Source organism: Pseudorca crassidens, chromosome X (assembly GCF_039906515.1).
Source record: "Pseudorca crassidens isolate mPseCra1 chromosome X, mPseCra1.hap1, whole genome shotgun sequence".
NCBI classification, from domain to species: domain Eukaryota; kingdom Metazoa; phylum Chordata; class Mammalia; order Artiodactyla; family Delphinidae; genus Pseudorca; species Pseudorca crassidens.
The window spans coordinates 69289907-69302707 of NC_090317.1; the positions used below are offsets into that span (position 1 = coordinate 69289907).

General features: G+C 37.2%; 1 protein-coding gene across 4 annotated transcripts in view; it reads left to right on the forward strand.

Annotated features, from left to right (window-relative positions):
* The window catches only part of RLIM (ring finger protein, LIM domain interacting), a 36516-nt gene extending 29020 nt beyond the window's left edge, over positions 1-7496 (forward strand). For all 4 annotated transcript variants that reach the window (XM_067723657.1, XM_067723659.1, XM_067723658.1 and 1 more), the window contains one exon: positions 523-7496. In XM_067723657.1, coding sequence (XP_067579758.1) covers positions 523-2141 — 1619 coding nt within the window. In that variant the 3' untranslated portion in view covers positions 2142-7496. The remainder of the gene's footprint in view (positions 1-522) is intronic.
* The last annotated feature ends 5305 nt before the right edge of the window (positions 7497-12801 follow it).

A 12801-nucleotide genomic window follows, 5' to 3' on the forward strand; every position in this document is an offset into this window, starting at 1 on the left:
TCGTTTATATTTTTGCAGTGACTAAAGCAGTCTTGTATTTTTAAATGTCCCATATTATTAAAGGCACTTAAGTCAAGAGCCTAAAGAAATGTAGGCTAATGAAAATTTGACAAAAAAATGTAATTTGAACTAAAATATTAGCCCTGTACCTTAACTGGTGTTTACCTTGTTTGATTACATTAGTGTTGGCAGTGGACTGAAAAAATGTTGTCAGCTCACAGTGGTATGTTAGGCTCTGTATATGATGAAGTGCTAAAAATAGACTTCTTCCCAATTCCCTTTTTTTAAAAAAAAATTCCCTAAATTTCTCTACGATTAGCTTGCTCTTTTAAAATGGAATTGAAACTTTCCTGCTTTTACTGCAAATCAATGCAGTATGGTTTACAAAAATCTGTAAATGTGAAATCTGTTCAGAATCTTTGTTCTTTTTTTCTAATATGAAGTTTCTGAGTACTCTTACATAATTTCCTAATTTTAATAGTTCCTTTTTCTCCCTCTCTCCCCTCCCTTTTTTAAAAACAGGTGGAGACTCTTCAGATGATGTGTCTAATGGTGACTCTATAATAGACTGGCTTAACTCCGTCAGACAAACTGGAAATACGACAAGAAGTGGGCAAAGAGGAAACCAATCTTGGAGAGCAGTGAGCCGGACTAATCCAAACAGTGGTGATTTCAGATTCAGTTTAGAGATCAATGTTAACCGTAATAATGGGAGCCAAAATCCAGAGAATGAAAATGAGCTATCTGCAAGACGTTCTAGTGGAGAAAGTATGGACAACAACAGCCAAAGGCAAGTGGAAAATCCACGATCTGAATCAACATCTGCAAGGCCACCCAGATCAGAACGAAATTCAACTGAATCATTAACAGGAGAAGCCCCACCTACCAGAGGTCAGAGAAGGGCAAGAAGTAGGAGCCCAGACCATCGGAGGACCCGAGCAAGAGCTGAAAGAAGTAGATCACCTCTGCATCCAATGAGTGAAGTTCCACGAAGATCTCATCATAGTATCTCATCTCAGACTTTTGAGCATCCTTTGGTAAATGAGACTGAGGGAAGTTCTAGAACCCGGCACCACGTGACATTGAGACAGCAAATAAGTGGACCTGACTTGCTAAGTAGAGGTCTCTTTGCAGCTTCTGGAACCAGAAATGCCTCACAAGGAGCAGGGTCTTCAGATACAACTGGCAATGGTGAATCTACAGGATCAGGCCAGAGACCTCCAACCATAGTTCTTGATCTTCAAGTAAGAAGAGTTCGTCCTGGAGAATATCGGCAGAGAGATAGCATAGCTAGCAGAACTCGGTCAAGGTCTCAGACGCCAAACAACACTGTCACTTATGAAAGTGAACGAGGAGGTTTTAGGCGTACGTTTTCACGTTCTGAGCGAGCAGGTGTGAGAACCTATGTCAGTACCATCAGAATTCCGATTCGTAGAATCTTAAATACTGGTTTAAGTGAGACTACATCTGTTGCAATTCAGACCATGTTAAGGCAGATAATGACAGGTTTTGGTGAGTTAAGCTACTTTATGTACAGTGATAGTGATTCAGAGCCTAGTGGCTCAGTCTCAAGTCGAAATATGGAAAGGTCAGAGTCACGGAATGGAAGAGGGGGTTCTGGTGGTAGTAGCAGTTCTGGTTCGAGTTCCAGTTCAAGTTCCAGTTCTAGTTCCAGTTCTAGTTCCAGTTCCAGTCCTAGTTCCAGTTCCAGTGGTGAAAGTTCAGAGACTAGCTCAGAGGTATTTGAAGGCAGTAATGAAGGAAGCTCATCATCAGGCTCATCAGGTGCCAGGCGAGAGGGTCGACACAGGGCCCCAGTAACATTTGATGAAAGTGGCTCTTTGCCCTTCCTTAGTCTGGCTCAGTTTTTCCTCTTAAATGAGGATGATGATGACCAACCTAGAGGACTCACCAAAGAACAGATTGACAACTTGGCAATGAGAAGTTTTGGTGAAAACGATGCATTAAAAACCTGTAGTGTTTGCATTACAGAATACACAGAAGGCAACAAACTTCGTAAACTACCTTGTTCCCATGAGTACCATGTCCACTGCATCGATCGCTGGTTATCTGAGAATTCTACTTGTCCTATATGTCGCAGAGCAGTCTTAGCTTCTGGTAACAGAGAAAGTGTTGTGTGATTAAGGTCTGAACTCTCAGCTATGTAGCTGGTATAGTGATGGGCAAATAGGAATCACTTACTTTATGTCCACTTTTTGAGTGGTGCTTAAATGTAAAGTAGCAACCTGAATTGAGTCATTGCTTTCTGAATGAATCATTGTCCTTCCTCTAATTTCTGTTCCAGAATAAAAGGAAATATTTAAAAAGCAACATTTTAGGACATAAAAATCTGATTTCAGTATCAGTAATTGTTATTACTGATGATTTATCATATATAGTTGTCAGTTTCTCCTTTGTTATCTTAAAAGATCTGCCTTAGCAATGGCTCTTATCTGTTTCATGTTGATCTTTAAAGTTTCCTATGCCATAGGAAAGAGGGATGAAGGAAATTCCCAGTTTAGACTAAGTTACAGTACATGTTTCCTAAGTGATTGCTTAAAGCTATACTGTTCCCAGTTATTAGTTGGCACAAATTCACCTACATTCTGAATATCATTTGTTCACCTTTCAGACAAGGTGATATTATTGGACATGTCAGTGTAAATAACACTAAGGTTAGGATCTTCTAAGTGTATAACTGTCTCCTAAGCCCATCACTGTGGCACACTGTAGAGTGAGCTTATAGTTTAATTGAGATATTTATCTTGTGGAAATATTAAAAAAAAGCCTATGCTTGTGTAAGTGAAAAAAAAATCACATTCATTTGTTTAAAAATGTAAAGCTATTTTGTAGAGGCTCAGTACTTTTCCAATGCACTGTTGTATTAATGCATTAAAAATTGTAAAGTACCATGCTTAGAAATGAAAAAACTGCTTTTTGTGAGCCAACATAGTAAAAAACACACCAAACAAAGTACAAAGCTGCTTTTGTAAGTGTGTAGATGTAAGAGCAGAACATATCTATGATATTTAATGTATGTGAACAGCTACTGTGACATGCAAAGAGGAAAGGACAGAGTGCAGAATTGAACTGCATTGAAGATCAGTGGAAAGTGTTTATTTTAACTTGGATTTAGGCAGGAAATGAAAGACAGGAGGAGTAAAGAAAACTGCTTGGAAGAACTTAAACTTTTCATGAAGACAGTAGTCATACAGATGTGAGTGAACTGGTTTCATATGGTGAGATCCTGGACACAGTATTCTACTTGAGCAGATGATGCAAATTTGGCAGAGCTTTGGTTTAAGGAAAACAAACCACTACCCCTTAGCACAAGTAACACTGCTGTTTTTTACAAGTCTGCTCCTCAAAAAAAAAAACCCAAAAAGCAGAAGATGGAGGAAAGAGACTATAAACCACTTTTAGCATAGAAATTGAAGTTGGTGCAGATGTGTGTACTAATAGGAAAGTCTCAAATTTGCATCGTTTTCGAGATTTGTCATTCAAGGTACCAATGGCCACTTGTTTAATGTTTTGTTACTATCTCTCTAACACAGACCTAACATCTCACATTTAAAGACAAGGTGAAGAATTAAGGGATTTTTATTCTTTGTGGAAAGTGAGTCGTGTTGGGTTATTTGAAATTGAAATTTTTAAATGTGCTGCCCATATCTGAAGATGAGAATGCTGACTCACAAATCTATGGGATATGCACTTTATGTTGTTTCCTTAGTAAGCTTTGTGAAGAACCCCAGTACTCTTGCCAGCTTTCTCTTGAGGCTCATTGGGGTTAGGATTAGTCTGACTGTGGAGGACTGTCTTTGTTTTTCTGGGAAAAGATAATGGGCCCAAAGAGAGATTGAACACATCCTTGGTCTTTAACAAAGTGAGCTAATTACCTAGGCCTAGTCAGATACTCTACAAAATAAACAAGTCTGCTTTAGAAATTATCTGGCCACCTTAACTGTTATCAACTCAGCTGTAAAGATTATTTCAAAGCTCATTCTTTCGTATTTTCCTCTGGCTTTCAATCCTACCTAAGTATCAAGGAAATTAACTTGTAAATATGGTAGTTGTTTACTAAGGATATGTACTGCTCTTGCAAGGAAATAATGTCCAAACAAAGCTTCACTTATTTTTTTTTAATATAAGCAGATTTTACTGTTTATGGCGCTTATGTAATACATTTTATCTTTTTAAAAAAATTGTCCATGTAAAAGTCAGGATTCCTTTATATTTGTGAGCCATGTCTCCTTTCCTAAGGGTGTATTCTTTGGTTTTCAGATCTGCAGGGTAGTCCTGATTGGCTAAAAACAAACCCAGTTTCCTCTTGGTATAAAATGTCCCATTCTTATATAGGGGTGTTCATTTTAAGTAGTTTAAAAACAACTGCATCACATTCTAAGCATAAAAGAAAGTTATTAACAGGTACCTTCCTAACCTCCCAAGATGTATTTTACTCATTTGTGAAGTATTAAAGAGGTAACTCATGCAGAATGCTGGTTATGAATGTAGATATTGAAGCTATTCATAAACACTGGAAATAGAATTTTAAGTTTTTAGCCTTCAGTAGGATGCACATATTGGACATGTGCATGTGGAAACCTTTTTCAGTAGCACTCATTAATTTCCATTGGATTGTGTAGAATGGATGCAAATATTTTAGTGGAATTTGCTACTTGATTTTTTTTTTGCAAGGTCCATGACCAATATGTACTTACTAGTATGGACATTGAAGACAAGGTCATTTGTAGGTGTCAGATGTACATTGGAGAACAAAAATCTTTTTTCCCACCAGCATCCAAACACCCGTTCTCTTGAGGAAGCATTTTCTTGCAAAAGACTTTACATTTCATTTTGTATCTTTGCACTTTTTCTTTATTACAGAAAGGTTCTGTCTTGAGGACCTAGTTTGAACTTCATGCAGTAATAGGAACAAGAAAAACAATGTTGGAATTACATTGTTCAAGGCATAGGGAAAAGTACTAAAAACGGAATTTCCTTGAATATTTCAGATTATTTTTTAAAATTCACTTACTAGTCTGAAACGTTTGAGGTGTTATGTTTAACTCCAAGCAGTTGACATGATTGAGATTTATTAATACTAAACAAAATTGAACAAGTTAGCTTTAAAGTTTGCAGACTTTATCTGTAGCAACACTAGAAGATGAGCCATATTCTTAATTTGGAATATTTGCTCTAAAAAGAACACATTAGTTATACCTCAGTGGTGTTGATGGAGGTGGGGATTGAGAAAAGTGTTCACATTAGTGTTGGAGTATAGGTAATCAGTTGTACAGTTAACAACGACAAAAAACGTTTAGCACCAGGATTTTATATATATATGTATGTGTGTGTATATATATATATATATATATGTATAAAATCTCTAAAAACATGATTGTTGGAGTTCATCCAAACTTTAAGATTAGGAAACTATTAGCTATAAGTGTTACCTCAAGTAATTTTTTTTCCCTGGGAAAACACGTTCATTCCGTGCCAAGTATTATCTCCTAGTGTCCGTGTCTCAAATTATATTTATGAAGGGTTATCACTTAATATACTTTGTATTTAATCACCTGCTTCCCAGATGTCCACGACATAAAACGGGTCAAGCATCAGCCATAACTTTTGGCAGTTCGCAAAATACCCATGTGATAGGGAGGTGAGTGGCCATTTTTACAGCTTGCTAGAATACAGTGGCACCTTGTGGTTGTTGTTGATACTTTTAAAGATGGAAGATATTTTTATTCCTCCCTTTACTCCACCCCATTTCTTTGTTCTTTTGTGAACGAAAAATACTTGTAATCTGCCTTATTTGAGTTTTTAAGTTTTACCTTACTGGCTTCCCTGTCAAATGTATTACCAATATTAAATACGTAGAAGCCACGTGTGCAGGGCACTTTTGTTGTCTTATAAGACTATGCTGATTGCTACTTTCTAAAGTATTCTGTACCTTAGTAATGCAAGAGACTGATAAGGCACATGTTAAAGTGTCAGGCGTTTTTTTCCCCTTAGTATAATTCTTCAGTATGTGTAATATTCAGTAACAGTGTTGTAATTCATTGAGTTAACGAGTAAATTGTGCACTTTTGAAAAAACATTTGAAAATGTAAGTCAACTTATAACATGCTTCATTTGGAAAATTAAAGTGCAAGATCCAAGTAACTAGTATTTCAGTTATTTTTAAATCAGATTTTTAATAAGCAACTAAGAAATAGCTGTGAGTTACGTACCTGCCCTTTACAATTTTTAGCATTCTGAAATGAGTTCCTAACTGGAACATTTCTAAAATACTAATATTCCCAACAAGTAAGCAATCTCACTTGATTTAAGTAACTCCATTTTGTATCTAAAATACAGTATAGAATTGAGCTGTTGGACTCTCAAGGAATAACAAGTTTGTATCAGTTTTACGATTATTTTCATGTCTACATAGGTATTCTAATTCAAATTTGAAGAAAATAGGCACACCCTTCAACGCTCAGAGATACTTATTTTTGATTAGGATTTGTTTACTCAAGACCCCCAAGCTGCTTTATAGTTACTTAGATCGAGTGATATCTTAAAGACATGCAGTGAAAGTGAACCCCGTCATACCACTGTGCCTAGTTATTTCAGGGTTCCTCTATCAGTTCCTCATCTTGCAGATTTATCCTAATACCAAGGTATGGCTGAACCAGCTGTCCAGCCTTAACTCCTTTGAGTGCCCCTTTGCTAACGTTCTTTTAACTGAGTGATTTGTGTTTTAACTGTCCAATGTTTGGATTTTACCTCTTGATGGCTCCGTTTGTCCCTGGTGCTGCTTTTAAAGATGTAGGGCCATGTGATCAGGTATCAAGTTGAGTAGGTACGCAATTGGCCTGGTTATGTATCTGTGCCTGTTTTATCTTCTCCCAGGAAGAGCTGCTTTGGTATAGATGTTTACTTAGATTCAGATAAAGAACTGGGCAGCAATTTTGGAAAGCTTTCTGAAGCCTATAATAACCTGAGGGGATTTGGAGGGGGAACAATAACAAAGGCTGCCTTTATGTCTTTGAACATGAAGCACATAAATGTATGTTCTGTAAAGACTAAAGTGATTGTTATACCAGGGCTTCCTGACCTCTGGGAGAGACTTTCAAAAAAGCAGAAAGGAGCACAAAGTGAAGTGAATTTGGTTGGTTTGCTTTATCTGGTTTCTCATTTTCTTTCAATTTAAACCTGAACATAACACCCTTCTCCAATATCTATCCAGCAGACTCCTGGTTGGGAAGCCCTGTGTTAAATTTTGAGAATGTACCCAGTTTCCTTTTTCTTTTCTTTTTTTTTTTTTTGTACAGTGCTTTACACCTGCTAAAAGTTAACTTGTTTAATGCAAAACAAGACCTTGAAAGGTCAGTCATACTAAAGCTGGTTTGATTATTAATAGTTATCTTTTAGGAAGAAGCTTTTTCCCTATGTAAGATGTCATACTGCAGATTTAAAATATAGACTATCAATAAAATGCATGAAGTGATCATTTGTGCTTGATCATCTCTCCTTGGGTTTTTCTTTTAAAAGGGGGATCTGATAAAGGTTCTGTTGCTTCACACCAATGTCAGATGTGGTTTTTAGAGTCAAGTAGAATTACAGTGCAACCTTGATTTTGATTCCCCTCACTGAGTGTGGGCAGGTACTGGTTTATGGAATATAACTTCCGTATCATGTAATTTAATGGCTTAATCTTTCAGTGGTAAAATAAAAGATTAAACTCTTTCTATATAAGAATCCGGGAAAGATTTATGTAAACATTTTAAGTAGGTGCATCTTTGCTGTTTCTTGTATTCTCACCATTGCCCTGACCACTCCCTTGCTCGATCTCTGTAAATACAAAAACTTGTCTAGGTGTGCATGTGTGCTCACACAGCTTTTGTCTTCCATCCCTACTTCCAATCTCTTAAACATGTTGCCTAAGCCACTAAGAGTCTTTGTTTCTAAGTAGGTCATCACATTCTGATACCTGGATGTGAGTTCCCCTTGCTACTGGTATTCATTTAGCTGATGGTGAATTTTATTACCATTTCATTTCCTCTAGTGCCTACAGAGCCCTATCATTGGCATAGGAACACAGTTCCTCGGGATTTTTGGTGTGGTCAGCTCTTCTTTTCCCCATGACCTTCCCAGGGTTTTACTTTTAGTGTCGTTCATGATTCTATTCTTTGAAACTCAAGAACACCAACACCACTGAATAGTTCACATTCTAGACAACAAAGTAAGCCAATACACAGGCATCATGTTGAGGGAAATTTAGTGAAAAGGACCATTACCTAGAACAGAAGATTTGATAAATCAGTGGATTATAGCTATACTCTTAATGGTCATTTAAAAAACAGGAAATGAAAGCTAGGGTCCAGTTTCTTTGAATTCAGGCAATATTTAAATTTAAGACCTTGCAAATGGATTACTAATGGCTATATTAAAAACAGCTAATTTTTTTCTCGTTGCTGTCAGGTGTTTTATTAAGTACTATAAGTTAATCCTCAGTTATTCTGAGGTTTATTATTACCACCCTGTTTTATAAATGATGTGACTGAGATACTGGCATTTGGTAATTTGCCCAAGGTCACATAATGAGTGGCAGAGTATTTCCAAGTCTGATCTCTGATTCCAGAGCTTATTTTCGTTGTGCTTTTAATCCTGCTGCCATAATATGGGCCCTAATTTGTTTTTTAAAATATTTATCTCAAGTCCTAGAGTAATTACTTATGAGGTATGATTTCTTAGAATAAACATTGGTTTTGGGTAGTTTGCCAAGGAAAACTCAAAGGGCAAGTCTGAGAAGGATGAAAGATCATATATTGTAAATTCTGTAAATCACTTTGGGCATTACTAAATACACATTAGCGCTATGTGTAGCAAGGTGTTTCACTTCCAAAAATTTGGAAGGAGGCTGGAATGTGTTGTAGAAATCTTTAATGTTAATGGTCATCTCAGCCTCATTAAATGTGCTCTTGGCCCCAGTTATGACTTGATTTGAAATATGAAATGACTAGAAAAAATTGTAGCTTTTTTTCTTAGTATGCTAGCCAGTTTTATTGGCATCCAAGTTAATGCCCTTGAAAGTTGCCTTGGGCAACATAGGCATTCCAAGAATGTCATGCTTGCTCAGAAGATACTTGGAACTTGTGAGCAACTGAGAGAAGCAGCCCTCTTCAGTTCGTTCATGTTGTCATCCTTGAGATGAGTCTTGACTGTTTCAAAGAATTATCTTTTTCTCAGTGGATGGAGATTGCCACCCTTAAGCATATTCAGAAAAATACTGTGTTCTGAAAGCAATCACAAACAAGGCAGTTCAAGTAATAGATTTAGGATAAGTAAATGGCTGCCTAGGTGAGTGCTTTGATTATCACGCCTCATTCAACATTTAAACACAGGGAGAAATAGAATCCCTACTCACAAGGAGCAGGCGTTCAGTGGGGAGACAAGTAAAGTATTACAAAAACCTTAAAAGATACACATAGCATAATTATCCATCCCCATGCAAATGATATTTGAGGGGAGCAGTGAGGAGTAACAGAGTGAACAAGGGCTCATCTGAATTTAGAGTTTGTTTCCTCAGCTAATAGGTAAATATGTATTGTGCTTGCACTATGTACTAGGCATTGTGGTGGTCCGAGGTTTCTCTTCCCCTTGTTTTTGGCAGGATGGGGACCCGAAGCCTCTGAAAATGTTGCTGAATTTCTCAGTGGACAGTGTTGCTGACTGTGATGTACCTACTTTTAAAAAAATTCAGTTTCCCCTATCTGTACCAGATGTTCTAGAATAGTGCTGTCCAGTGGGAATATAATGCAAGTCACGTGTAATTTAAAAATCTCTAGCAGCTACATTACAAAAGGAATAAAGATAAGAGTTGCAATTAATTTTAATATGTTTATTTAACCCAATAAAGTAAAACTCTTAACATGTGATCAATATAAAAATTATTAGATATTTACATTGTTTGTTTTTCATATTGAGTCTTCAAAATCTGCTATTTTACACGTATACTATGTCTCATTTTGGACACCAAATGCTCAGCAACAAGTGGCTAGTGGCTACCATATTGAACAGTACAGTTCTAGAACAGTATGGGAGAGAGTGATTAAAGTGGGTGGGATGCAAATGGTGATATGTTTTAAAAGTTCACCTGTAGATATGCACACCCTATCTGCTCACACTACCCTAGAACTAAATAGGCATCACGCTTTTACTTGCATGTCAAAGCTGTGGCTTAGAGTGTCTATCCAAGCTTACAAAACTACCATCTTTCTCCTCCCCTTTAGAGGTTAAAAGAATACACTCCCTACCAAAGCTTGAAGTCTAACCATTAACAATAGCAAAAGACCTTACTTAGCTGGTTGAGGGCTTTTATGATTAAGATTAGGGAAGCCCATCACAACTCCAGCATTATTTAGCAGCTAATAAATAGCAATTGTTAACATTTACTTATTGCAGGAACCAGCACCCAAAGTTTAATGTGGATTCTCCTAGTTATGTTAAAATAATACAAATAATTTTCAAGCAGTCGCTCTATAATCTGAAAGCTGCGTTTGAATACTCCTGGCATAGGTTAGAAACTGCTAACCTGGATTTACAATCTGTTTCTACTTTGTGGTGATAATATATATGCTTAAATGAGTTTCTTGGAATGGAAGGGGGAAGTTAACATGAGAACAGAGGCTACCAGATCAAACTTCAGCCTCAGTGAAAGTATTTCCCTACACCAAGTCTCTCTGATGCCATTGCTGAAAGTTTGTTTTGTTTGGCAACATGAAGTGAAATATTAACTCCTGTGAAGAAAGAGCTTTTGGAGTTGAGGTTTTAAAAACTGATTCATTTGGCTTGGCTTTACTTACATTTTCTGTGTGAATATAATGTAATATTTTCTGTGGCCTTTTTATTTAAGAATCTGAAAACCCACTTAGTAGTACAGGATGGATGTTGGTTTCTAGCATGGGTGACAAACCTATCTCTAGCACGTGAGTCAGACTGCTTACTTGGAAGAAGCCAGAGGAGCACATCACCCAGCTTCTTTCAGAATCTTCGGTGTAGCCCCTCTAGATTAAAGGTGAAAATTACGGAAGAGTCATTCTGGTCATTCTGTTTTGTCTTGGCCCTGCCCTTTCCTGGGAGAAGGAAAAGAATGGAACAGTGTCTGAGGCTCTGTTAACACGAAGGTACAGGATTGTTCCTAAGGAGAGCCCAACTTGGCAACTAAGCCCAAATTCTGCCCTATTGCTCAAATTAAAAAGAACACTTCCCTAATAATTAATACTATCTTCTCTGGCATCCAAGGTAATCCCTTTTCTCCACATGTGGGGACCAGTAACATCTACATTTTTAAATAGGAAAATCATTCAGCCTAAATCTACTAAATAGAAATATATTCCAAACTTCATTTTAGTGATGTTATCTAACAGCCCTTGTACAAATATGGGCACTGACTGGGCCCTTTCTCCGTTATTTATTTTTTTAAGTCTGAAGTCAAAATCACTTGGAAAAAAAAAAGCTGGAGAAGCCATTCTTCTTTTTTTTTTACCATCTTTATTGGAGTATAATTACTTTACAATGGCGTGTTAGTTTCTGCTTTATAACAAAGTGAATCAGTTATACATATGTCCCCATATCTCTTCCCTCTTGCATCTCCCTCCCACCCTCCCTATCCCACCCCTCTAGGTGGGCACAAAGCACAGAACTGATCTGCCTGTGCTATGCAGCTGCTTCCCACTAGCTATCTATTTTATATTTGGTAGTGTATATATGTCCATGCCACTCTCTCACTTCGTCCCAACTTACCCTTCCCCCTCCCCGTGTCCTCAAGTCCATTCTCTACATCTGTGTCTTTATTCCTGTCCTGCCCCTAGGTTCTTCACAACCATTTTTTTTTATGATTCCATATATATGTGTTAGCATACGGTATTTGTTTTTCTTTTTCTGACTTACTTCACTCTGTATGACAGATTCTAGGTCCATCCACCTCACTACAAATAGCTCAATTTCGTTTTTTTTTTTCTGGCTGAGTAATATTCCATTGTATATATGTGCCACATCTTCTTTATCCATTCATCTATCAACAGACACTTAGGTTGCTTCCAGGTCCTTGCTATTGTAAATAGAGCTGCAATGAACATTGTGGTACATGTCTCTTTTTGAAGTATGGTTTTCTCAGGGTGTATGCCCAGTAGTGGGATTGCTGGGTCGTATGGTAGTTCTATTTGTAGTTTTTTAAGGAAACTCCAAACTGTTCTCCATAGTGACTGTATCAATTTACATTTCCACCAACAGTGCAAGAGGGTTCCCTTTTCTCCACACCCTCTCCAGCATGTATTGTTTGTAGATTTTTTGGTGATGGCCATTCTGACCGGTGTGAGGTGATACGACATTGTATCACATTGTTTTAATTTGCATCTCTCTAATGATTAATGATGTTGAGCATCCTTTCATGTGTTTGTTGGCAATCTTCTTTGGAGAAATGTCTATTTAGGTCTTCTGCCCATTTTTGGATTGAGTTGTTTGTTTTTTTGATATTGAGCTTCATGAGCTGCTTGTGTATTTTGGAGATTAATCCTTTGTCAGTTACTTCATTTGCAAATATTTTCTCCCATTCTGAGGGTTGTCTTTCCGTCTTGTTTATGGTTTCCTTTGCTGTGCAAAAGCTTTGAAGTTTCATTCGGTCCCATTTGTTTATTTTTGTTTTTATTTCCATTTCTCTAGGGGGTGGGTCAGAAAGGATCTTGCTGTGATTTATGTCATAGAGTGTTCTGCCTATGTTTTCCTCTAAGAGTTTGATAGTTTCTGGCCTTA